Raw genomic sequence first — 27,703 nt, 5'->3', positions numbered from 1 at the left:
GGACCCAGAAAATTTCATTTCCCATTTTTTCAGTTGTACAAAGAGTAACTAACACAATAAAAATGTATTTAATTTTTATTGTTTTATTTATGTAATTTGTATTTCAGTGATGTTTTTCTTAAAAACACATTTTAAAAGTCTTTGCAGGCTTTGTGAGTCAGCTCATGGTGAGACATTTATTTACAGACGAGTCTTTGGAGCCTCAGAAGAGAATAAAGAGGATCTCTTCCTCAGTGGTTCCCCTGAAAAACAAAGAACATAATTCATGAAAAACGTGAACCACACCTTACACTTACACGTTTATATACCACCTACATGAAGTCTCACAGTCTACACACAGTGTGAGACTTCATGTATGCAGGCTTAATTCTTGTGATGTTTTAAAAATTGTATCTCCAAAAGTTGATACTGTTCATCTGGAAGTAGTGTTTTCAGCGGGAGAAACATTTCGTCACTCATCCAAGTGACTTCTTCAGCCCCAGCTGGCTGCAGGTTTCCCCAATCTTATAAACAGAGTGTCCTCAGCAGCCAGAAGAGAGAAGAATGTGACACTGAGGATGTGGACAAGTGGGCGAAGAATTTGTCTGACAGACCGCTCACCCAAACAGAGAAAAACATCCTTGCTAAAGGGTTTAATTTTCCTGTCACGCCGAGACAAATCCAGCTAGTGGAACTGATCACAGCCACAGAAACAGCAATTCGAAACAACAATATTGCTGAAGTGGAAGCAGAGCAACTATGGAGGAAAGTTTCAGCCTGTCTCAACAATCAGCATCACCATGGAGAAGAAGAAGGCACTCGCATCACTTAGTAATGACAACAACATTATCACCCTTCCGGCAGACAAGGGTAGGTGCACAGTTTTGCTAAACCAGAATGGTCAATGGTAACTTTATTGTCCCCATTGGGAAATAGATTTGCAGTATACCCATATATATATATATATATAACACAAACAAACACAACACATACACCCCCAAAAATAAACCCAGAGAAAAATAACAAACTTTTATCATCAACAAAACTGTGCAATGGCAACAACACATATGGTTTAGTGTTATTAACCATGATAATAGCAGTAGGTATAAAAGACAATCTACGTCTCTTTGTCTTCACTGCAGGTACTTTATAACGACGACCTGATGGAAGCAGTTAAAAATCATTAAAGAGAGGATGATCTGAACACAACAAGACAGAGGTTGCCTTCCTCCTGTTATAAAAGTCCACAAGCTGGACCTGAGACCTCCCTGAAATCTGACCAGCCACTTTAACCAGGTTGCTAAGTCTGGTCTTATTATTCAAGGACATATACAGTGGGGCAAAAAAGTATTTAGTCAGCCACCAATTGTGCAAGTTCCCCCACTTAAAATGATGACAGAGGTCAGTAATTTGCACCAGAGGTACACTTCAACTGTGAGAGACAGAATGTGAAAAAAAAAAATCCATGAATTCACATGGTAGGATTTGTAAAGAATTTATTCGTAAATCAGGGTGGAAAATAAGTATTTGGTCAATAACAAAAATACAACTCAATACTTTGTAACATAACCTTTGTTGGCAATAACAGAGGTCAAACGTTTACTATAGGTCTTTACCAGGTTTGCACACACAGTAGCTGGTATTTTGGCCCATTCCTCCATGCAGATCTTCTCGAGAACAGTGATGTTTTGGGGCTGTCGCCGAGCAACACGGACTTTCAACTCCCGCCACAGATTTTCTATGGGGTTGAGGTCTGAAGACTGGCTAGGCCACTCCAGGACTTTCAAATGCTTCTTACGGAGCCACTCCTTTGTTGCCCGGGCGGTGTGTTTTGGATCATTGTCATGTTGGAAGACCCAGCCTCGTTTCATCTTCAAAGTTCTCACTGATGGAAGGAGGTTTTGGCTCAAAATCTCACGATACATGGCCCCATTCATTCTGTCCTTAACACGGATCAGTCGTCCTGTCCCCTTGGCAGAAAAACAGCCCCATAGCATGATGTTTCCACCCCCATGCTTCACAGTAGGTATGGTGTTCTTGGGATGCAACTCAGTATTCTTCGTCCTCCAAACACGACGAGTTGAGTTTATACCAAAAAGTTCTACTTTGGTTTCATCTGACCACATGACATTCTCCCAATCCTCTGCCGTATCATCCATGTGCTCTCTGGCAAACTTCAGACGGGCCTGGACATGCACTGGCTTCAGCAGCGGAACACGTCTGGCACTGCGGGATTTGATTCCCTGCCGTTGTAGTGTGTTACTGATGGTGACCTTTGTTACTTTGGTTCCAGCTCTCTGCAGGTCATTCACCAGGTCCCCCCGTGTGGTTCTGGGATCTTTGCTCACCGTTCTCATGATCATTTTGACCCCACGGGATGAGATCTTGCGTGGAGCCCCAGATCGTGGGAGATTATCAGTGGTCTTGTATGTCTTCCATTTTCTGATGATTGCTCCCACAGTTGATTTTTTCACACCAAGCTGCTTGCCTATTGTAGATTCACTCTTCCCAGTCTGGTGCAGGTCTACAATACTTTTCCTGGTGTCCTTCGAAAGCTCTTTGGTCTTGGCCATGGCGGAGTTTGGAGTCTGACTGTTTGAGGCTGTGGACAGGTGTCTTTTATACAGATGATGAGTTCAAACAGGTGCCATTCATACAGGTAACGAGTGGGGGACAGAAAAGCGTCTTACAGAAGACGTTACAGGTCTGTGAGAGCCAGATATTTTCCATGTTTGAGGTGACCAAATACTTATTTTCCACCCTAATTTATGAATAAATTCTTTACAAATCCTACCATGTGAATTCATGGATTTTTTTTCCACATTCTGTCTCTCACAGTTGAAGTGTACCTCTGGTGCAAATTACTGACCTCTGTCATCATTTTAGGTGGGGGAACTTGCACAATCGCTGGCTGACTAAATACTTTTTTGCCCCACTGTACCATACCAAGCAATGATACAGAAGGTTAAAACAGATTCAATAAAACTTTTATAAAAAAGAGTCATCATTTCAGATGAAACATCAAAACCTCTCAACCTCCTTAAAAAGTACAATCTTTGTTGAACCTTTTTCACTGTAGCAGCAAGATGAGACTCAAAGGACAGAGCCTTATCAAGAACAACCCCCAAATACTAGATAGACTATCATGAGAAAATTTTATCACTGCTCAGTGATGAAAATACTTATGAGCCCCTGAAACGAGACCCAGGAAGTGGCTACAGGAAGAGGGTGATAGATTGTCTGAATCAGTTAGAACAAGACAATTCTATTGACTGGACATCATACCACAGGCTATACCCAGGGGAATCTACACCAAGTCTGTTTGGTTTACCGAAGACCTATAACATCTCCAAGTTTCTGGCTTCGATCCTCAACTCGCTGGTAGGCAGCTCTGAACACCACATCCAGAACACCCTGGATTTTGTTGAGAAGGTGAGAGATCGACCGGGAAAGCAGAAGAACAGCACATCAAAAAGGCCCTGAGTAAATGTGGTTATCCCAGCTGGACTTTTGTCAAAGCTGGGAAGGCACCAAAAGAAAGCTCCAGCTGATCCAGGAGAGAAGGACAACCGCTGCCCAAGCGAAAACCTGTAGTTATCCTATATGTGTAAGGAGTATCGGAGCAGTTGAGATGCATTTTTTCAAAACACTGGGTCTCTGTGGCTTTTAAACCCCAAAACACGCTCCAACAAAAACTGGTCCACCCCAAAGATCGGGTCCCCCGACACAAACAGAGTAACATAGTGTATGCCATGGCTATTCAACTACGAAGTTAGTTGAGCCAGATTTTCAAACCGAGGAATTTATCTGGGCCAGATATTTTTTTTGAAGCCAGTAAGCAGCAGATCATGATCAATTTCAAACCCACACAACTGTATTGAAAAAAAAGTATTTTTTTTATTCCTATTCCCCTGTAAATCTGGTGACCTCTCACAAATGCACACCAAAAAGTCCATTTAAAAAAAAGGGAGCTATAACTAAACTATTTTTTGCACATTTGAAATAATAACAATAACAATAACAATAATAATAATAATAATAGTAACAAAAAAACATTTTGATAATTCCCTTTCAAATTAAAATAAATATTTCGCTGACCACTCACTTTTCCTGCCATGGATGGAGCCCCATCCGTCACAAGTATACAGACACGCTTCATATCCAAACCATTTTCCTCAAAAAGAGCTTAAATCTTCTCAAACATTATTTCGCCAGCTGTGTGTCCCTCTAACGGTAGTAAGCCGAGCAATTTCCCATCCAAGAAACGGACATATACGCACAACTGTGCATTATCAGTTCTGTCTGTGACCTCCTGCTATAGACATTACATCAGTTTTCTTCAGGTCATCTAACAGCATTTCAAACTTGTCTGACGCCAGAACTTCAACTCTACGAATATTTGAACTGTCCTACAGGGGTACGTTTTTAATAGCAGATGTCACACTCACTTTTCACCGCATCCACCACGGCCAGCATGCGGTATTTCACTGTTTCAGAATCTGTGAAAGGCCTTTTCTTCTTTGCCAAGAAGCAAACACGAAGGGAAGCTGCTGCAGCTCTCTCTTGGGCTGTACAGGACCCTCACCATGGTAGTACAACTCCGGTTGTAAGATTATTAAACTCGGTAAAATGAATAAGTATTTGTCAGTCCAGGCAGGGTTAAACCGACAGTTTTCATTGTCAATTTTGCACTTTTGGAGTGAGAAAGACATGCTGTTGTCGCATCATATATTACGATGATTGTTTAATATGTTTACATCACGGTGCATTGTGGGTTAAATATTGCTAGGCTACTAGGAGTGTTGCATTCACAGTCTGCACAACGCTGTAGGAATTTTTAATTTTTTTTTAAATTAACTAATTTTTTGCGTTTTCTCTGTGTTTCTGCCAGGACCACAGGCAGGGCCACTCGCAGGTTGCTTCTGGGCCGCATTTGGCCCGCGGGCCGCCATTTGAATAGGCTTGGTGTATGCTGTTAAGTGCTAGGAGGATTGCCAGGATTTATACATCGGGGAAACCAAACAACCTCTGGCGAAGCTGATGGCACAACACAGAAGAGCTACCTCGTCAGGCCAGGACTCTGCAGTCTATTTACACCTACAGGCCAGTGGACACTCTTTATATTTATAAATGATGAAGATGTACACATCTTGGACAGGGAGGAACGCTGGTTTGAGCGCAGAGTCAAGGAGGCCATTTACGTGAAAAGGGAAAGACCATCTCTGAATCGAGGAGGGGGCCTAAGGGTACATCTGTCACCATCTTACAATGCTGTGATTGCAGCCGTTCCCCATTCTCTGTGAATGGTACTCATGGCCATTGATCAGTGGTCATGAGAATTTGCATAATCAAGATTAAGGAACTGACCTCCCAGCCCATTGTTCCTTCAGTGAGCTGGTTTCAGTCATTATGCAAATGTACTGTTTATAAGATTTGGGGAAACCTGCAGTCAGCTGAGACCGAAGAAGTCACTTGGATGAGTGACGAAACGTTTCTCCCACAAAACGCTACGTCAAGATGAACAGAATTAACTTTTGGAGATTTACTTACCTGAATGACTGAGTATGCACCAAGATGTTTCAAAATTGTACCACTCTCCATTTTATTTTTATTTATTTAATAATAAACGAAACACTAGAGTGTGCTGTTTTCTAATGAAATCATTATTTTGTGACACAAATTCCACAAAGTTTCTTTTGATTTACATTCAAAATGTGAGAAATTTTCAAAAATGAACCTACTGATTAATTGTTTCCATCATTAATACTGAGATGTGTGTCAGTGTGTTTACCTTTTCTGTTGTAGTTTAGTTTGGTGGCGACTTCAGTGTAGAGCACAACTGAAGGGTTGATCTTACCTGCAGCAAAAAAAAAAACAAATCAGAGAGCATTACAATCCTGAAATCCTGAGATTTTTTTAAGGTGGATATGATGAAGTAAACTGAAAGCACAGCTGTGTTTAAAGTTAATTGTGAACCTTTTGTATGATAAACATGGGCACTGAAACTGTGACAAACATTTGAAACATTACTATACAAAACATTATTTCATTAACTTCTTTAAAAGCTAAAAAAAAAAAAAAAAGAAAGTAAAATTGTTTCTTCATTTACAGGGCAGTTCTATTTTTCCATGTGCTGACCTTTGTTGGTTTTCCAGAGACTGAGCAGCATTACTGAAACCATTGAGAGGTAGATGCATACCACAGGAAGGAGAATGTGTGTCAGGCCAGAGTGAGCCAGCTCACGGGCCACTGCTTTAAAGCAAAAACACTCCAGGTTATCAGCAGTGGGGAAAAAACAAGGCTTACTTTATTCACTTTATATTCATGTGTCTCTCATTTACAGTAAATCATGCAATGAACAAAGTGGAGGATGCTTTTTTAATAGCCAAAAACTTTATTGGGAACACGAAACAAAAACAGCTCCCATGACTGCCTCACATATTTTATCCACATAAAATACAACTACACATAAATGGCATATTCCAGAGCAACCAGAGAGCATTGCTTTTCTCAGAGCTGTTCAGAGTAAAGTTGAAGTTACATAAAAAATAACGTCCCAATATAAGTAAAGAGGGAAAAAGAATTATGCCCCCTCACCCCCGAGACTGACAGTCAGCAGGCTGTCTGGTGATTGTCCAACTCCAGAGATGTTACACTTGTAGAGGCCTTCATCTGATTTGGAAACCCTTTGGATGGTCAGGTTTCCTGTAGAGCTGCTCCCAATGAGATCATCATATTTATAGAATGTAGCAGTGAAATTGGAGGAGGAGTCTGCATTGTGTTTACAGTGTAGGGTCACAGTGTCTCCCTCCACCACAGGATGGGCAGGACTTTCCAGGATCACAGAACCAACTGAATGACACAGATGTCAGAGAACAAAATGAGTAAATCAGCATATTGGAGTCTACTCTATTAGTTCAATCAGTTTTGAAACAAAGAGCAAGGGTTCTCTAAATTCTCCCCAATTACACCAACAAGTGTTGCTCACAGTTTTGCTGCAGCATTAAAATTAGTACCAAATATCCTTGGGAAAGATAGTAACCCCAAGTTGGAATGTGATGAATTTCAGATAGAAACCATTTAAGGGTGAATGAGGCATGTTATATAAAGCCATTTGAGAGCTCCAGGAGAGGAGAAAGGTGCTATATAAAAATCAGTTTGTTTACCAGACCTTTTGAGGAGTTTATGATGAGAATAATTTTTGATAATGTGGGCAAAAACTTGTTAGGAGGCTAAAATCCAATGTGGACGTCTGTAGTATGCAAGCATTTATGTCCTTAGGATCGAAGAAGTCTTTAACTGTACTGGGCGTGTCGACACTGTTACCAAGAAAAAAAGGAGGCTTGAGATGAATTTCTTAGGAAGGACATTAACAAACTGCCAGATTGTTAATATTGTTAACAAAACCAGGCAGAGAAGGAGTACTTAGTAAATTTATGAAATTTGATTAGATTAATGTAAAAAGACAAAATAGCAAATTAAACTTTGTCTTCCCCAATGTTTCTGTGGTTGCTACTGAAAAAGGGGCAATTAAGATTTTTTAACAGATGTCTCACTAGTTGCATTACATTTTTTGTGTTTAGGGTTGAATGATGAGTAACTGTTGTGTATTGCATTAAAAAAAAGAAAGAAAATCTGAACCTTATTTGTTTAAACCCACCTGCCACAGTGATGTTGACAGCATCGAAGCACTCGCCTGCTGCAGACTCACACCAGTAAACTCCACTGTCTGTTGGATAAAGATCACTGATGTCGCAGTGAGATTTATCTATTCCATTTGAGGGTGAGGGACATGTGGTGTTTATGTATAAGGACGTGTTCCTCTTAACTCTCCACTCAGAAGAGTTTTCCTGCCCCCCGCAGCTAATGGAGATGGACTCATACTGGAAGAACTGGGATCTGTCGGGAACAATTCTCAGAGAAGCTGCACAAAAGAAAAAAAAAGGTGGAAAGCTGAGATTTTTCTTTTGCCATCAACCAGCCATTTAGTCATAGGATGATTTCAGAAAACCAATCAAAGTAATTCAAGCTTCTGGCTGAAATATGTGTTTCATTACTGTTAGAAACAGTTCAGAGATATAAACATAGATTTGTTTTCCAGTAACACTGCAGCACCTGACTCCTGCAGCTCTAGTAAACAACATTATTCGATACCACAGCAGAAACTGTTGGTTTAGGACATGATAAACAACCTTATAAGAAACCACTTCCTCATTACAGACTGAGCTAAAAACTGAAGTTACTGAATGGCCTGGCCTGCATTTATATAGCGCTTTACTAGTCCCTAAGGACCCCAAAGCGCTTTACATATTCAGTCATCCACCCATTCACACACTGGTGATGGCAAGCTACATTGTAGCCACAGCCACCCTGGGGAGCACTGACAGAGGCGAGGCTGCCGGACACTGGCGCCACCGGGCCCTCTGACCACCACCAGTAGGCAACGGGTGAAGTGTCTTGCCCAAGGACACAACGACCGAGACTGTCCAAGCCGGGGCTCGAACCGACAACCTTCCGATTACAAGGCGAACTCCCAACTCTTGAGCCACGATCGCCCCAGTAAGTAAGAAGTTACTGGAATGTTATCGACAGCATGGAGCACAAATCAATCTCATTATTTAGTGACTGAAGTGGATTTCAGACAGTACACAGGTATAAATACAGTACTCACCAACAACAGCACAAAGTGCAGCAACTTCCATGATGCGTGGCTGCTGATGTACTGACTGGCTCAATGGCAGCTGAACAGTGTTAAGTCACATAAGATGTAAGTACAACTCCTCCGGTTTCATATGCAGTCAGAGGCCACAGCTTCCTGCTGGTGTGGAAACATAATGTGTCACAGCTCATCACCTCACTTCCTGGCTCCACTCTAATTAAAACCTTTTTTTTTTTGTTTATTTGTATTTACCCACAATAAACTGCTAATAGCTTAAAATGTCTCAGTAACTCTAACTCCTTCTTTCACACTTGGAACAGGTAGCATTAGGTTGAATGTCTGTCACAAAATATTTTATCTCTACCATATCTTAGACTGATTTCTGTGGAAGTCTTTTATCATATTTTGAGAAAAGTTGACTCAAGACTTATAACAAATATAAAGACATATAAAGCGTTTCTCTGTGTTAGCCCTGCGACAGACCCGTCGAGGGTGCACCACACCTGACAGACTCCAGCCCCCCCTGACCCTGAATAATCAATGAACAAAGGGGATGGAGTTGATGAACCCCAAAGGCAACAGAAAATTCACACAATATTAATCATAAGTACTCGTATTAAAATGCACAAAAAAAGCACATTTAAAATACACTTTTCAATGTGACACTAGTATCAACACTTTTATTATCTTTTTTTTTTTTTTTTTTTTTTTTATAAAAAAAAGAACTCCTGGGTCACCTGTATGGAGAAAAAAACAAACAAACAAAAAAAACAAACAGAGGAGACAGCAAACAACAAAGAGCAACATAATAATAGAGAAAACAAAGCACCATCACAATAAACTAGCTAGTCATAGATATCAATATTTACTAAATAATAAACAATATTGTGCAGCACGCAAGATAGACAGCGCACAGTGTGCTTTGAGGCAGCAGCCAAGAAAGCTTTAGTCCGCGTCTGTGAATACCCATGTGTGCATACCTGTGTGGATCAGCATGCTTGCATTCCAAAGGTTTCTCCATGTAATGATCTGCTAGGGAGTGTGGGGGGGCCACAGCCCCGTCCTCCAGGGTGTGAAGCGGGTATGGAGGAGATCAAAACTCCAGACATCCAGAGGCCCCCAGAACACAAGAGACCATGGAAGACCAACAGAGGGGCAGCCGCGCCACTGTTCCAGTAAGAGCTGAGGAGAGTCCCAGATGAGGGCTCGCCCAGCAGCCGCGGAGCAGAAGTCAGGGGGAGTTGCAGTGACGCGCCCGTGAGCTCCGCCGGCCCCCAGCTGTGCCTGAGTGACCGAGCCCCAGGCCGAGAGGCCGGGGGCACCCCACCTCCAAAGGGGCCCGAGCGAGCCCCAGGCCCCAGGCCCCGACAAGCGGCCGCCAAGGAGTGAGCCGGTGTGTACCCGGACGCCCACCCCCAGACACAAAGAACCACCAACACACCGACACCTGAGGGAGTCCGCCACCGGCAGGGGAAGTGGTGGTGGGTGGAGATAGGCCTCCAAACCTTGGAGGGCCTGAGGTGTCCCCAGAGAGGTGGCGTCTGATACCCAACCTGACATATAGACACAGACATACAGGCACACACAGACACAAACATCCATTCCCACCCTCATGCTCTCATATGCACTCACTCCACACTCAACCAACGTGGAGACAGACATAAAGAGACGCTGTACACACAATCACACTCCCCAAGCGTACTCTACAAACCGGGTCTAGGTACCCTTGCCCCTGGAGGGGGGAATTGCACCCAGACCCAGGTGGTGTTACCCTTTTCCCTGCGGTGGGGAGAGGCAGACCACCCCGACTCCGCAGCAGCAGGGAGGCTTTTATTATCAATGTGAAATTTCAAAGGTTTTGATTAGTGACCACAGATGTCGGGAGCCAGCCCTTACGGAGGGGGGTGGGGGGGGGTGGTACTGTCACTGTCAGCCAGCTTTCTGTTTTTCATGCTTTGGTGTTTTTTTCTAGATTATGATTTATTGATGATACTGTTTTGATTATGATTATTATTTAGTAGGCTTTGGTCAGTGTCAAGTCTGTCTCTCCCTGTCTAGTCCGTGTCTTAGTAAAGTGTGTTTTGTGATCAATTAGATTCAAGATTTTTTTTCTTTTTTGTCACATGCATAGTTATACAAATATGTATCAAATGTATCAAAGAAGTGGACGAGAGCACGAGCGCTTTAGGTGAGTAAAAAATATATTCCACAGTACCCGTGTGTTAATGTGCAGGTACACATGCTTCAAATATCAATAATGCGCATTAATTCTGTCACTACCCTGCTTTTGCGCACCACTTTGTTATATGCGTTTTTCTTCTTAACACACAGAGTACACACTGCTGTGTACCCACACGCAAAGTCAGCTGATCTCATGTGATGCTCCTTGATCAAGTGACATTTGTCCGGATTTTTGCCATGAGTGGCGATCAGCACCGCAGCTGGATGGCCTGATTTACAAACCCAGCGCAGGTGATACTCACCAGAATAATTTACTAAAATTGTGCCCTCCTGTTATTAAGTCCAGTTCAATCTGTTAATGTTGATAATCATTTCAAACGAACGTTAATAGGTTATTATAATAATAATAATAATAATAATAATAATAATAATAATAATAATAATAATACAATGTAATGATGTCATCAGTGAGCGCAAGTTGGAACATGAGTGAGTGAGGGCTAACATAAACAACGTGGGAAGAGAGAGCATGGCTTAGCAATGGCAAGCTTCATGTAAGCAGCAAAACTGGAAAATAAAGTTTGCAAAAAGAGAATTGAGTGATATGATATGTATATATGTCACAGGTCTTACAGCATGTTGTCATGTCACAAAATGAGATGTTGTTAGGAAACTGGAAGAACTGAAGAGATTTATGATGGAACATACAGACAGAAGTATGTCTGAACAACTACAAGACAGAATCTTTGTATGTATGTTTGTTATTAATAATATGAGATTATTATCTAATAATCTCATATTATTAGATTCCCCCCACAGCCATTCATGTTATACCAAAGTAGTAAGTAACAGATAAACAATTAAATGACAGTAAATTTCCTGTTTACACTTTCTAGTACAGAAATTTCTTCTAAAGTAAAAGAAAATTTCATCAACGAACAAAAACTTTATTCTTTTAAATACAGGACAGTCTGGGAACAGACAGACCCGTTTTTTCTGTAATTTTGCATCTTTATCATGTAGAAAAACTGAGATGTGCTGTTGAAGTTGCATTTATTTATCTTATATTAAAATTTATCAGGGATTAAATGTGTAGTTAAACATCTTTACAGTGACAGAAAGTGCAGTTTCATTCATTCATTCAGCCCACTTGAGATCAAAGTGGGCTGTATGTAGGCCTTGATGTAATATGAGTGTGACCACCAACACATCCCTGCTTCAAATGCCAGCGAACAAAATTCATTGCTGTGTGCAAAAAATGTATTTCACTGTTTGCTATTATCCATATACACACACAATAGCAGCCCCTCTCACTCAGTTTTTGCATTTGCTCTTGCTCAGATCTCTGCAGATCTGCTTGCAGTGTGTTGTTCGCACTCTCAATATCTCTGCTCCTGCACGTTCAACTCTTTCTGTACAGGGTTATATTTGTGCCACAAAACCAACCAATCACAGACTTGGATGCAAAAATTCTGAGTGGCTGTTTTGGTCTCCAATCAGCTTTCTAGCTACTGTAGCCAAACCCAGGCAAATATCCCAGATACTAGTATCCTAGTATCCTAGCTCAATTCTCTTCCTCCAGAGTACTGTCATTTCTTCGAAGCACTAACCTAGCTAGAAGAAATCCTTCTAGCACTAGCTTATTCAGTGACAGAGCAAAACAGCTGAAAACAGTAAGATGTAAATGTACAGCACGGGAAGTATAATGAATGTTGAACAGTGAGTAGCTGAGGAAGTTCCGCTTCGAAGCACAAACACATCAGGATAGCATCAATGCAAATAAAAATAGTCTTTGTCTAGATGGCACAGTTTAATTTATCATTCTCTCACTTAAAATAAATTATAGTCCAATGCAGTGAGGTCATCAGTGAGCCAGGTGGGAACGCGAGTGAGTGGAGACTGGCATAAACAGTGTGAGAAGAGAGAGCATAGGTTAGCAATGGCATGCTTCATTTAAACTGCAAAACTGGACTGCAGGAAATAAAGCTGACTTACATATACAAAGACATGAGTAAGAGATAGACAATGTATCAGCAGTGAATCTCAAACTACAGAATGGACAGTGGGTGGTTTGGTTTAAGGTTCGCAGTGAAATGGAAGTTACAGAAAATCCTCAGTGGGGGTTTGCATTCAATAAAGTGGTGACTTTGTGAGGACATTTCAATCAATGCTCATAAGTGTTAGAAAGGTGCTAACAATGACACCAGTTAAGTGAAACAATTCCCTCAGATTCTGCAGGCGTAACATAAGAAGAGAAGCCTTACGGTCTTTATTTAACAGTTCACAATTAACCATATGGATCATACATATAACAACGTGGAGCTATATGAACCATGTTGAGGTTTCTTATAATAGAAAAAAGGAAAAAAAAGTGAAAATAACCATTACTGAGCACTATACATGCTAACTAACAACACAATAGTCAACAACAAGTTGAATAAAAATGAGTATAGAGAGGAGCACATAGAAGCTGGTGACAGTAGACCTAATCCACAGTATCCAGAGGAGCAGTCAAAAAGCTGTTGTTACTGGATATTTTAATGCAAGCAATCAGTCCAACACAATATTTGGGAAACTAAATGAAGGATTTCACAATAAAAGCCACAATCATTACAAAAGTCGATAACTGTAGTGCAAAAAATTCCAAAAGTTGTTCAAACAATCGCAACATCTTGTTAAGCTTGCGTCACGACTTGTAGTGATAGCTGTGTACACAAAAACACACAAGAAAATGTCAGTATCATCCAAAATAACATGCATTTTAGTTACTTATTTATCATTCACGATAATAAATGATATTATCATTATCATGAGGATAACAAATTGTAAATTTGGGTTTGAGAAAATCTTCACGTTTACCTGGCCGCTGCTGGTTAGTTGTTCCTTTCAAAGCAAAGACAAAAAACTGCTGCCGTTACCAGATATTCTCATTTAAACAACCAAGACATGCATTCAAATGCCCACAGCAAGTTTGCAAGTTTTAGTTATTCATAAAAACCTCCACAATATTCACAAAAGTCAGTAAAAACTGGTTTGAAACATATGCAAACGCTGTTCAAACACTTGTAACATCTTGTTAAGCCTGTTTCCTGAAGTGCTGTGATAGCTTTGCATACAAACACAAACAAGTACACAGACTTGTGAAAGTGTTTTAATTATTTATCATTCAGGATTATCATTCATATTTTTTTAAATAGTTTCTAATATTATTGATAATAGTAAATGTGAAGTGTTATCCTTGAGTATTAGAGTTTCAAATGTAAATTTAGTTTTGAGAAAATGTTCACATTTACCCGTCTGCTGCTCAGCCATTCCTATCAAGGCAAAGACAATCACAGCCACAATGACAACAGCAGTGATGATGCCAATGTCAAGGTAAATGTCTGCCTGCAGTGCTGAAAGAATAAGAAAACTGGCAGTTGGAACAAAAAGTCCACAAATAATTATATAAATAATGATAATTATATGCATTCAAAGTTCAAAATGATAAAAAAAGGAAAGAAATATATCAAAGTTTAAAATTAATGTTATTGAAGGAAATATTTTCATAAATAAATTAGATTTTTCTAAGTGGTTGAAGATAAACCTGTTATAATCCTGTCACTCATTTGTGCTTAATGAACGTGTACTTAAAGTACAGTCTTAAAGAAATATCAGCAAATGTTATTTTATCATTTTTGTTTCACCAAAATGATTTATCATATTGAAAAACACATGGAAAACAATAATAATAATAATACATATATAGAGCAGTTAATTTAAATAAAAATATAATAATAAGAATTTTAGGTTGTTTCTTACGTGAATCCGCTGTCAGTGTTGAACCACTCTCTGTTGGAGCTGTTGGGCAAAATGATTGCGATAAATGTAAGAACACTCAATCAGTCCTATTTTGATTAATTATTCTTATTTTGCAGTACTTTATCTGTTTTACATACCAGACAATTACTTGGTTGTTCAAACTGGAATAAACTTTGTTGGTATTATTCAGCTAGTGCCATATCTGTTGTACTATATAGTAAGAATATGTAACATATCTGTTGAGGCTGCATAAGAAACAAAATGATGAATCCCACTGATGACTTCATTGTGCTCAGTGAAATCAGTGAGCTGACAAATGACAAAGACTAGAATTACTGTACTACTGTTTTAGAAACACTGGTGCCAATTTATAGTCTGTCTGTGGAAAGGGACCGGTTTGACCAGGTAAGCTACAACAGGAAGTCCACTTTGGAAAAATTAGTTCCTCCCTTAAAAGTGGCTCAACATTTGTTTGGTGCAAAAGTTAAATTAAATTAAATTAAATTAACTGTGCAGTAAATACAGCCAATGTGAGCAGGCCTAACTTTAGTCTAGGTTTATACCCACACCCTTTTTCTGTGAAAGGATGAAAGCAGATTGTTAGGGATTTTTAAAAATGAAATATATACCTGTATACACTGCACATATACATATATACTATATATGCATGTAATTCTTGTATTTTTGCCAATCATATTATGGAGTCATGTGACCACCAGGGAGCCTCAAGAGGGATTTGTGTGGATGTTCGTGTGAAACAATTTCACATCAGCATCTGATTCATCAATGGAAACATTTATTGTGCAAACTGGAACAACACTGAAAACTTCACCAATAAAGATAAACACAACAGAGCATTTAAATATAAAAACATTTCAAGCCGAAATATCCTGGCTTCAAATATGTGATGTGTGTGTGTGTTTGAGAGAAACACATAATTAGATTGAGAGAGGATATGGCTTTTAGTTCATTTCTAGCAGCAGGAGAGCAGGTCCTGCAGCATGTGACCAGGTGCTCTCTACAAATGCAGCTGCTACACTTGATGCAGGTGGAAGAAGAGCTCGTTTCAGACCTGTGCAACACAAAGGTGTTGAAAGGGTGCAAAATTTAGGGAGGGCACAAGGGTTCGTTTTGTTTTTAAATACTGATCAACAGTTTAACTGCTTTTTTTTTTTTTGATACTGCATGAAAAGAACTTTGTCACAGACCTGGTTCCAGGGACTCGGGGTCTGTGAGCAGTGTGGACTACTATTGCTGTTGTTATTTTCATTATTATTATTATTATTACTATGGTCGTGTCTTCTGCACTGCTGCTGTCCTGTGTTCCATGTTTGTGTACTGTCGGGTGTTTATGGGTGTGTACGTGTGTGAGGGTGCGGTCGTGGAGGGCACTTTCAGGCCTGGTGGGTGTGGCCCTACCAGCTGACCATCACACCCAGGAATCTCCACACGCACCTGGCGCCGATCAAGCCTCATCAGAGGAGCTTCAAAACAGTGTGGCTGAGAGCTCCTCGACGCTGGATCGTTGAGTGACTTCCCGTCAGTCTCAGTTTAATGTGCAAGGTTAGTGCAAGTCTGCCGTTAGGTTTTGTACTCACGACTGCCTTTTGTATGCGTGTTTCCACAGGAGGAATTGTGGTGTCCAGGAGGCAGCACACGGATAGTACACAGGGAATGGAGACAGAGCACGGGATAAGTGAGAAGACACGGAACGGGAGTCGGGATTGCACTGGGGATTTATTATTGTTTGGATTTACACCACTGTAAATAAACGCATTGCCTTCATCATCAGGTCCTGCATTTTGGGTCCTCATTCCTCACATCCCTACGGTCTGCCATGCAGCCCATGACAAACTTTCCTGATTAAGTATTTTCCTGTTTCATATTGTGGCGGGTCAGAACAAGTACCAATACATAGTACAAATACTCCAAGTTGCTCTCTGATGCATCCATTGGAGTATAAATGTGTGAATTATAATCGGATGAGTTTTTGGCCGTGGAATCCCTAAAGGGGTAAACAAGGGGGTGAGAGGACTTGTATGACAGCAGGTCATCAAGAGGCACAAGCTATCTTGTAGTACACTCGCCAAAGTCACCACAAATGAATCACCATATCTGACTGGAAAAAAAGTCGGGTTGCTCAAAAGAATCCAGCGCAGGGTAAGAGAGTACAACCCTGAGCAGGTCGTAATGTGTTTACACTGCATAATCCACCAGGAAGCACTGTGCAAATCTGTATTGCAGCTTGATCATGTAGTGAAGCCAGTTGTAAAATGCATTAACTTTATTAAAGCGAGGGGACTCCAGCATCATCAGTTTATTAAGTTTTGTAGAATATTTAGCTGATGTAGAGTTTAGAAATGTGTTATCATAGAATGTAGAATTATTGCAGAGACACTGTCTGTAGCAGTCATTAGATTAATAAAATGCTTTGGCACAAAACTAGAATCAACATTCATGTTGCAGCTTTTCATTGCATGGTCGTGTCTGTATAGTTTTGGTCGTCTGTATTCGTCTTGTTGCAGTTTTCGGTTTCTGCTGTGAGGTCCCACCTCCATGCACTTATACAATTAATCGCTAGACGGGTTTTTTTTTTATAAATATTATATTAGGGAAATTTTCCTATACATATCTTTGACCTGGGGGCAGAATTGATCGTGAAATGGACAGAAAAAATGCGTATGAACTTACAAATTTACAGCATGATGCATTTAAGGTAATCCCTTTTCCATTTTTATTTAAGAGGATTTGTTCCACTATGCGAAGAGTGCAGAAAAACTGGTAGAGATGCAGTTACAGTGTACCTGGGCCCCACCAACTATCAGCTAAAGAGAAGAAATAAATTCAATTGCTGCACATTTTCTAGACCCGTCTGTGGTCCTGTCTGTTATATGCAGCACCATGCTCTTGCTTCACTGTCAAAAGTTAGCAACTACATTTTAAAATATTCTATTAAACACATAATACATTTATAGATGCATATTATTATTAAAATATATAATATTGTTTTATTTTTATTTTTTTTTAAAGCCTACACTGGCTGTTGTAGTGGAAGTAAACTCTACTTTACAACCTTACCTGACTAAATCTAGGCCAGTGGAATTGACATTCAGTCATTTCAAGGACACATTTTATTCCAAGCTGAGCCCGTACTGCTATTTATTTTTTACCATGTATTTATTTCATTACTCGTTTCATAACCATTTTGATTCATGTTCATATGGAGTTCTGTAGTGTTAAGGCCCTCCCAGCTGGAGGAGAAGAGTCAGTGGCTGCCCTGTGTCCCCCCTCCTCAGTAGTTTTCCACTAAAGCTGAGGATGAAAGTTGCGATTTGGTGTGAGCCTCCCTTTGGTTAGACATAATTTGTCAGTAACAAAAGACAACATTTCCACATTTAGAGAATAGAAAAGTGGGCGGGGCCACTGAGCTTCGAGCGGTCCAGCAAACCGTCTGTTTTCTTTTACGTCCGCCGAGCACAGATAATAACACGGCTCCGTGGGGTTGAGATTCATTCGACTTTGTTCGTTCAGAGAAGAAACAATAACCATGAGTGGACGAGGCAAGGGCGGCAAGGGTTATTAGTATTGTAACCATGCCCCCGTATGCCCCATTACCTTTTGCTTCAAACTTCAGCAATTTATGGGTGAGACTTAAATTCATCGGAGACGGGGACCCCCCGACCCGTGATTATGTTGCTGAAGAGCTGTTATTACAAACATCTTGGCTGAATGTGCAGGACATATACTCTTTCATTGCTCTGCCCAATAAACGGGACTTTGAGCTGTGTTTCACCCAAGAGGCGCCCTTACGTCGCTTCTTAGAGATCTCTTTTTCCAACGCTTCACATCCGAAATGGAAAGACTGGCAAGTGGAGTCTTCTGTCCAGGTCGAGGTAGTGACTCTTGTTGTTAAATTCTGGACTGGAAGGATTCCAGACCAAGATATCGAGCTATATCTTAAAAGGTACTGCGAGATTCTTCAACCCCCAGTCAAGCCAGTAGATAAATTCGGATTCTGGTATGGAGTCCGAAAATACAAAGTTCGGATGCGTAGAGATGAAGTTGGACATATAATCTCCATCCCTAATTCCATCTCGTTGGGCCCCTACAATGGCAGGATTATTTATCCTGGCCAATCGGCAAGGTGCTTTATCTGCCAAGGTCCAGACCATCAGGCGAGAGAATGCCCCACTATCAGATGTTGGAAATGTGGTGAGTTGGGCCACAAGGCTAACATTTGCCAAAACGAAAGTGAGTGCTCACTCTGTGGTGCGAAAGGACACACTTTCTTTAAATGTCCCAAATCCTTTGCAAATATGACTAAAGCTTCCCAGCAGCCCTCCACGAGTGCTTTTCGCACGAACTTTCCAACCACCTCAGCGCTGTCAGTGGCTTCAAATCCAGCCCCGCTACAGGAAAGGCCCACACATGGAAATGTGTCCTTGATAAATCCATTGGCTGTCTCAGATGCTGCCTCAGGACAAGAACCAGGCAGTCGTAACACAACAAATCTTCCGGGAGTAACGGAGCCGCAGACACACAATAACAACATAAAAGAGGATTTGACGCTTTCAAGACAACCCGAAGAAATGGCAGTTGGAGGTGGAGAGGAACCGGGAGACCAATCCTTCTCACAAACCTCTGATGTGGAATGTGAGAGCGATGACGAGCGAAGGGAAAGCGAGGAAGAAAATTCATCTGAAAGCTATCTAAGTGCAAGTGATAGTGAAGAATCACCCATTTCGACTCCTGTGGAGATTTCTCCTACAGATGATCCTGCAGGACAAGATGATGTGGATCCACAAATAGGGATCTTTCTTAACAAACAGCATCCTGCGATGGAGGAATTGGTCAATGAAACAACGACAGGAGGAAGGAAAAGAAGTGTCTCGATGGCGTCTTATGGCAGAGATAAGAGAAAAGACGATCGATCCAGCCCTCCGCAAGGTACTGTTGAATCTACAATGTTCCCTCCCTCTACTGAATAACCCTTCTACTACATAAATATGAGTATTCTTAAAATAATAACATGGAATGTTAGAGGGTTACAATCAGAAAGACTAAGAAAAAGGAAAGTTGAAAATTTATCAAAACTAAATTATGATATTCTCTGTCTACAAGAGATGAGACTGAAAAGTAACAATGATATATCTGCACTAACTCAAATGTGGTGTCCGGGGCACTCAATAATTTCAATCGGGGAGGATAGTGCAGATGGAGTTGGTATCTTTTTTAAAGACTCAAATGTGAATATAATAAAACGAAGAGACATTATCCCTGGAAGACTTCTTTTAGTTGACTGTTTTTATCATGGACAGAAGATGCGGATCATCAATGTTTACACTGCACCTGAAAGGACAAAGAAAATGAGGCTGTTAAAAAAAATGAAGCAGCTCTTGGAAGTGGGTTTTGATTTAATAATGTGTGGCGATTTTAATATTGTAACGGAGGAAAGTGATAGAGTTGCTACAATGCCTTTTAAGGTCAATCGTGAAGGTAAATTTTTAGCGCAGGTTTGCGCAGATGCTTCCCTTAGAGATCTCTATAGAATATTACATCCCACAAAGATTCATTTTACTAGATTTGACACAAATGTCAAGACTAGAATAGATAGGATTTATATTTCTTCTTCAATACACGCCCTTAACTATGACACCTATATGACTGATCTATCTGATCACATGATTGTTAAAGCCACAATGCAGTGTGGTCTTGACTATCCTAAAAGCTATTGGAAATTAAATACAACGTGTTTGAGGAATTTGGCGCTAATACAAGAACTAAAATGTGAAATTAAAAAAATATTGCAATTAAGAGTTCTGGTAAGTTCTGAGATAGAACTGTGGGATTTGCTTAAAAGCCGATTGAAAGATTTCTTCAAATTTAAATGTCGGGAGTTAAATCATGCCAAGAATATGAAATATAATGAAGATGTAAAAGCATATATAAGTCTAAAGTATAAAAAAAGAAACGAAGAAGAGGAACATCAGATGGATGAGTTGAAAAAAGAAATAGAATTGATAAATAAAGAATTATTATTTAATATGCAGATAACAGCAGGGTGTGATGAAAACGGAAATACTGACTTTGCGATTGTCACTGGTCAGAAGAGACGTGGTAGCAACTTTATCCCCTCTATTAGAGATGGAAGTGGAAAATTAACCGCCAATGAGAGTGAGAAAAGATACGTTGTCAGAGAACAATGCCTTTCCATGTTTTCTACATTACCTTCAGACAGCAATACTTTACGATCATTGTTAAGAGTTATTGAACCTTTTGAACCTTCTGTTTTTGATTCACTCCTTGGGGCGATAAGAAAAGAAGAGGTTGCAGCTGCTATCGAGCAACTGAATAATAATAAAACTCCAGGATTAGATGGTCTCCCAGCTGAGTTCTACAAGCTGGGCATAGCAGAAGTAAATGAACTTTTAACCTCAACTTTGAATTCAGGGCTTGAAAAAGGAGTATTATGTGAGTCTTTCTATTTTGGCCTGATGTGTTTATTATATAAAAAAGGTGATAAAAGTGATATAAATAATTATAGACAACTAACAATAATGAATGTTGATTATAAAATATTAGCTAAAATAATAATGAATAGACTAGAAGATATATTAGATAAAATTATTGTGAGGGAACAGACATGTGCTATAAAAGGTCGCCAGATGTGGGATAATCTGTGCACCCTAAGAGAGGTAATATACTCCAGAAGAGACTCTGACTTTTTTATTCTTAGCTTAGATCAAAAGAAAGCATTTGATTATCTTTCTCATTCGTATATATGGGCAGTTATGAAAGCCTATGGGATGCCGGACGGTTTCATCGCCATGGTAAAATTGTTATATAAAAAATCCATCATACAAGTCAAGGTAAATGGAAGTTTGACCGAACAATTCCATGCTTCGTGTGGAGTGAAACAGGGATGCCCACTAAGCGCTGCTTTGTATGTTTTAGCCATCAATCCCTTATTGAAACTAATTAATAAAGACACTAATATTAAAGGTTACTGTTTTAATGATGGCTATAGAGTGACAGCTATGGCTTATGCCGACGATGTTACAGTTATTATTAGGAACCAGGATGAGTTGGACAGGTTATTTTTTCACCTCAAACAATATGAATTGGCATCAGGGGCAAAATTAAACCCAGAAAAAACAGAAGGCGTGTGGTTTGGTTCCTCACTGCAAAAGCCGAAAATAAACATACAAGTAAATGACGAAATGAAAGTCTTGGGAATTTGGATCAACAAAGGAGACCCCTGTTTGTCAAACTGGTCTAAAAAGGAATGTGAAATTAAAGAAGAAGTTGCTAAGTGGGAAAATAAAAATACTAACTATAAAGCACGAGTAAATATAGTTAAAACCCATATAGTATCTAAACTTCTCTTCCTTGCCACAGTTTTTCCTCCTCCTCACAAATCACTTTTACTTTTAAACAAACTGTGTGTTAAATTAATATGGGGAACAAACCGTGAGGTTACGAAACGAACTTTAATGTATAAAGGCAAAGAGTGTGGTGGATTGGGTGCGCCAGATCTCCGTATCACTTTGAGGATTCCTTTTATTAAAAATGTGTTTAGCGCTCTTAATAGGAGAACCCCATGGATTAGAGGTAACGAAGTACAATGGGGAAAACTAAAAGGTAGGGCTAGATCCAATATGCCGTATTATAAACTCCTCTTTGGCGACACTACGGAACAGTGGAAAGACCTTAATATTAACTGGACACAAGTATCCACTAAACAAGTATACAATATAATTAACAGTAAAAATAATGAAGGACAGATAAAATATAAGGGCGTGGGCGTAGAAGAATGCCCGCTAGTAGTTAAAAATATCTACGACAAATTAATCTCTGAAAATATGAGAGACACTGTGTGGTTGATATCTGTTGGACGCCTCCCTGTTAGAGCGGTGGTGCAGTGGAGCTGTTATGTTACCACCAAAGAATGTCCAATGCCACGGTGTGTCGAGGATGAAACCCTTGAACATTTACTGTTATCCTGTTATAGAACAGTAGAAATCAGACAACAGATGACTAAAATGGGTTTTGAAATTGACAACAATATACAAGCTATAAAATATGGTCTGTTTAAAGAAAAAATGTATGACAGTAAAAGACGCCTCTTTTGGCTTATTATGTGTGTCATTAACACCCACATTTGGAAAACCAGAGCCAAGGTGGTCATTGAGCAAAAAATGATAGATAGCGTTGCTGTGTGCAAAAATATCCTTACAGACCTGAGAAGGAGGAAGACTTTAGAACAAAAAAAGAATAGCCCTTTACCTTGGGACCTTTTGAAGATATAATTAATGTTAATATGTTTGATTAATTTAACTGTTGTATTATTTAACTTTTGTATTAATGTATCTATTGTAAATTATTAAGAGATAGCAAGGGTGGTTAGGAAAAGACCTGCCGTGGGAGCTTTTATTATTGTAATATGTAAAATAAGATGTGAATAATTTGTGCATGGTGCTTGTATTATGTGTATTTGTAATTGTGAATTTTGATATTTAAATAAAGTGATTTTTAATTAAAAAAAAAAAAAAAAAGCAAGGGCGGCAAAGGACTCGGAAAAGGAGGCGCCAAGCGTCACCGTAAAGTTCTCCGTGATAACATCCAGGGCATCACCAAACCGGCCATCCGCCGTCTGGCTCGCCGTGGCGGAGTGAAGCGTATCTCCGGTCTGATCTACGAGGAGACCCGCGGTGTGCTCAAGGTGTTTCTGGAGAACGTCATCCGCGACGCCGTCACCTACACTGAGCACGCTAAGAGGAAGACTGTGACCGCCATGGATGTGGTGTACGCTCTGAAGAGGCAGGGCCGCACTCTGTACGGCTTCGGCGGGTAAACTCATTCTCTCCAATCCATCAAACGGCTCTTTTAAGAGCCACACACTTTCACTTTCAGAGCTTTGTTCTGCCATCTTGTTGGTTTTTGTCATGTAGAGGGAAGTCATGAAAAAGTAGACCAATCTGCCAGTATCCCCAGCAACTTCTGAAGTACTACGTTATAACTTAACAATTACCAACTGAGATTCCAAACATTAACTTTTCGCTTTTCTTGAGTCTGGAATATTAACCCGTTTGTCATGTGTGCTTTCCTTTCTCCTTAACTGACAGAGCCACAAACTGAACTTAAAGTTACAGACCTATTCAATACCACTGTTTCATTAAACTCAACTATAGCAGGAGTGTAGACCAAACGAAAGAACTGAAAGATTTCACTGATTAACCAGTTTATTTGTAAATGCTGTCCTGCCACAAATCCGCTTAAAGCAGAAGTACTTATTAGTGATGGGATTTCTGGCTCTGCTAACTAAAAAGAGCCAGCTCTTCAGGTTGTTTTGTTGCTTTAATTTATGAACAATAAAAGAAAATTATTCACAAAAGGAAATACCAATGGAAAAAAAAGTGTTTTTATTTATACATGTTTATATATAAATGTATGCGGTGGCCCCTGGAGACAAAGCATGTACAAATTCCAAAGCATATTCCTAGCGTTAACTGAACTTCCAAAACAGAGCTATCTAGATCACTTAATTACAGAAATGAAAGCATATGTGTATTGTTTGTGTATTTATACACAAGCACTCATATATATTCAAATAATTTTTTAAAAAATGTTCATTTACCTGCTACTACCACACACCAAATCTGGTCGTTAGTACTTCCTGGCTTGTGTAGCCACTAGGTAACAAAAGCTCAACACTGCACCGAGCATCCTGGAGCACTTCTGTTGTGTTTTGTACGTGTTTTGGAGTTCGTATGTGCTTCGGGGTTTGTACGTGCTTTGTCTCTAGGGTCCACCGTAAATATACTTTTATTTATTCACTCCACATAAAATGAAATAAATCATATATTACAAAAATCAACTATTCACAGTTCAGCTTTTAACTATTTACATTTTCAGCTTTTTCCTTTTAAACAAATTTAAAGTGAAACACAAAACACTGCAAACCACAACACAATTAAATATAAATTAAAATATGAAAACAAAAAGAAGCTGCATATTCTCTGTCATGTGGGCCTGCATGAATAAACTTTCTGAATCATTATCATCTGCAACTGAAAATAGTTGTGGATGATTACTACACCTTTCTAATGTGACGTTGTTGTCCCTGGCTCTCTTTCCCTCTCTCTTCCTCCTGCTCTGTTCCTGTGAGTGTACTGAGAGTGTAACTACCCCCCCCCCCCCTTCCCAGCGCAAAGCACAACCCACAATCATAAGAAAAGAGAGAGAAAGAGAGAGAGAGAAAAAACAACCCACGGCTTGCAAAAAGGAGCCGGCTCGCATCGTTCACGTCAAAGATCCGGCTCTAAGAGCCATTTCGTTCGCGACTGACACATCACTAGTGCTTATGTAGTAGGTCTTTTTTTTTTTTAAGATAACCAACCCACCTTTGATCTAGTACAGCAGGGGTCCCCAATCCCAGTCCACGAGCCGGTGTCCCTGCAGGTTTTAGATCTCACCCTGGATCAACACACCTGAATCACATGATTAGTTCATTACCAGGCGTCTGGAGAACTTCAAGACATGTTGAGAAGGTAATTTATCCATTTAAATCAGCTGTGATGGCCGGCCCACGTCAACTGGGATTGGGGACCGCTGTAGTAGAGGGTGGACATGAGTGGATGAAGCCCTATGAAGCTTTCGAAGCCTCTTCCTGATGTGTGCCTGAAATTTTATTTTCACCAACATGCAACATGTCTGTTTAAACTGCAAACAAAGTATCAAAGGCAACTGTTAATGCTCTGTGATGAAATGACCCACATCACAAACAAGAAGTTTTGCCAGATTGTCTACGTTGACGTGCTTCCAGGTAAAAAATAAATAAATAAATAAATAAAGCTCCTTTGAGGGAGCAGATCAGAATTACAGAAAATACACCACACACAAAGTGTGTTTGCATGTAGCTCACAGCTGTGGTTCGCTGTTGGTCTAAATGAATCTTAGACCTAAATGAGAGTTTGTAGTGATTTAAAATTATAAATCTGAACCTCTTTAATCTACTCAGCTGTCTTTTTTTTTTTAGTTTTAGTTTACTACACAGATTTGTTTTTACAGGAAATTTATGAAAAGAAAAGTCTGGGTAATAACTTTACAATTTTACTGCATGCAGTAAAACAATTAAATGTGTTGCACATACTGATAGACTAACAGGCCCACTTCAGTTCTAGTGTGAACATGAGTTTGACACCTATGGATTAAATATTTAGTTTCATTACTTTAATCAAGTGTACTCTCAGAGGTTGTGAGTGGCTCTTACAAGAGCCGTTAGTTGGTTGAGGAAAGTTGCTGGATTTTATTTAGCTTTCTCATTCTTCTTGGCCTGGATGTTGGGCAGCACACCACCCTGAGCGATCGTCACTCAGCCCAGCAGCTTGTTCAGCTCTTCGTCGTTGTGGACGGCCAGCTGCAGGTGGTGGGGGATGATCCTGACAAGGGCGTAGATTTGTTTTTGGCATTGGTGGGGACGGACGATTCAACCACCGAACCCTGCCCTGCTTTTTGTCTTTGTTTCTTGATAAAAAAAAATAAAAAAGGAGAAATATACTTTCCTACATTTGCTATTCTACATGCTTTTAAACAATTTAAAATTACAATTCATAGTTTGAATTACTTAATGTTAAATTACTATTGAACAAATGACAGACTAAGAATTTTAGACTTTAGTTTACTTCAGTCATATTCCATATAAATCAGGTATCATACAAAAAAAAAAGCTTGAAATACAGTCATGACAATAAAAGAATATGACTTTAAGGACTTAACAACATTACTTCAGTTATAGGACACTGTGTTGGTTCTTCTGTCACCTGACAATTGGACATAGATGACAACAAGAATACAATGGGTAGCTGCTTCAGTGTTTCTGCCGATCTTGATATTTGTCTCAAAAATGAACCCTATGAATATGTGAGTACCATTAGGATGAAATTGTGTCACCAACATGTTAACGTTAGATAACATTTTAACAGCCTCTGCAAACTAATATTAACATGTTTGCCTTACTGTCATGTCTATAGTATTCTATATGTCTGTGAAGGTTCTCAGTCATCCAGTATAGTTGAATACTATAGTATTTCAACTATCCGGTTCAGTGATGACGCGACGAATCCTACTTCCGGGTCTAAAGTAGTCTGCGTCTAATATGGCTTTTGTGTTGTTAACATGTTTAATGTTTTGTATTTTCTTCTATTTGATCTCAAATGTTGACCTCCCTCGGCTTTTATTACCTCTAATCATTTATTTAAGCTCAGTTTTTAAAACCTTAGGATGTAACTGCAGCCCAGCCCATGCAGCAGTATATGAATGACTAACCTTGTATTATGGATGGATTATCTCAGTTGTTCTCCTGGCTGAAGTTTGGTCCTTTTACAGCATCCTGCCATGCGATTACATTTGTTCCTGACCACCGAGAACACTCACGTTAACTTTTATCGAGTGGAAAAAAAGTTAGCTTGTTTATATTATGCTAACATAGCTGTGTCGCTAGCGGTCACGTAGCACATCATCATACCAGCTAGCCCAACTTCAGTAACCCTACAAACGTCACTGCTGTTTAGTTTTGTCTTCATTTATGTTGGAAGTGATAACAGAGCTGTACGTTTTAATTTGTTTCCAAAACCCCGCAGTCAGGACATGCTATATTGTATTTAGAAGCTAGCGAGCTAACTCCCTGCTAACTTCTAACTATCGAATAGGAGTCTATGCTTTGTAGTGATGGGTCGTTCGCGAACGAAATGGCTCTTAGAGCCGGCTCTTTGACGTGAACGACGCGAGCCGGCTCCTTATCGCGAGCCGTCACGTGTGTTTTTTTTTTTTTTCTTTCTCTCACCCTCTCTCTCGCACTTTTTTTCTGCTTCACTCAGCATGCGAGCCTTGTGCTTTACGCTGGGCAGAGGGGGGAGGGGCAGTAGTTAAACTCAGTAGCACAGGAACAGAGCCAGAGGGGGAGAGAGAGAAAGAGAGCCAGGGACAACAACGTCACATTAGAAAGGTATAGTAATCATCCACAACTATTTTCAGTTGCAGATGATAAAGGATTCAGAAAGCTTATTCATGCAGGTCCATTTG

The 27,703-nt window shown here is 39.9% G+C and overlaps 3 protein-coding genes across 3 annotated transcripts; 2 read left to right on the top strand and 1 right to left on the bottom strand.

The window, feature by feature from the left end:
* Positions 1–180: 180 nt before the first annotated feature.
* On the bottom strand, positions 181–8,755 carry LOC147334651 (uncharacterized). The gene is made up of 6 exons (XM_086287382.1): positions 8,651–8,755; positions 7,640–7,903; positions 6,577–6,831; positions 6,118–6,228; positions 5,771–5,836; positions 181–242 (listed from the first exon to the last, which is right to left on the bottom strand). Exons 1-6 carry the CDS (start codon positions 8,679–8,681, stop codon positions 181–183), a joined length of 789 nt encoding a protein of 262 aa, XP_086143508.1. The 5' UTR covers positions 8,682–8,755.
* A 9,412-nt stretch (positions 8,756–18,167) lies between these two features.
* On the top strand, positions 18,168–23,498 carry LOC147334649 (histone H4). Its single transcript, XM_086287381.1, has 2 exons — positions 18,168–18,195; positions 23,191–23,498. The coding sequence occupies exons 1-2, from the start codon at positions 18,168–18,170 to the stop codon at positions 23,472–23,474; spliced, it is 312 nt and encodes a 103-aa protein (XP_086143507.1). The 3' UTR covers positions 23,475–23,498.
* LOC147334650 (uncharacterized) lies at positions 18,214–19,608 on the top strand. The gene has a single exon (XM_086287761.1). The coding sequence runs from the start codon at positions 18,214–18,216 to the stop codon at positions 19,606–19,608; it is 1,395 nt and encodes a 464-aa protein (XP_086143887.1).
* Positions 23,499–27,703: the final 4,205 nt, after the last annotated feature.

The sequence above is a fragment of the Aulonocara sp. 'chitande type north' Nkhata Bay genome, linkage group LG3, assembly GCF_057382095.1.
Source record: "Aulonocara sp. 'chitande type north' Nkhata Bay isolate Kocher_YH1m ecotype deep benthic linkage group LG3, A_spYH_male_GT1.1, whole genome shotgun sequence".
NCBI classification, from domain to species: domain Eukaryota; kingdom Metazoa; phylum Chordata; class Actinopteri; order Cichliformes; family Cichlidae; genus Aulonocara; species Aulonocara sp. 'chitande type north' Nkhata Bay.
This window is presented reverse-complemented; position numbering and strand designations above follow the sequence as displayed.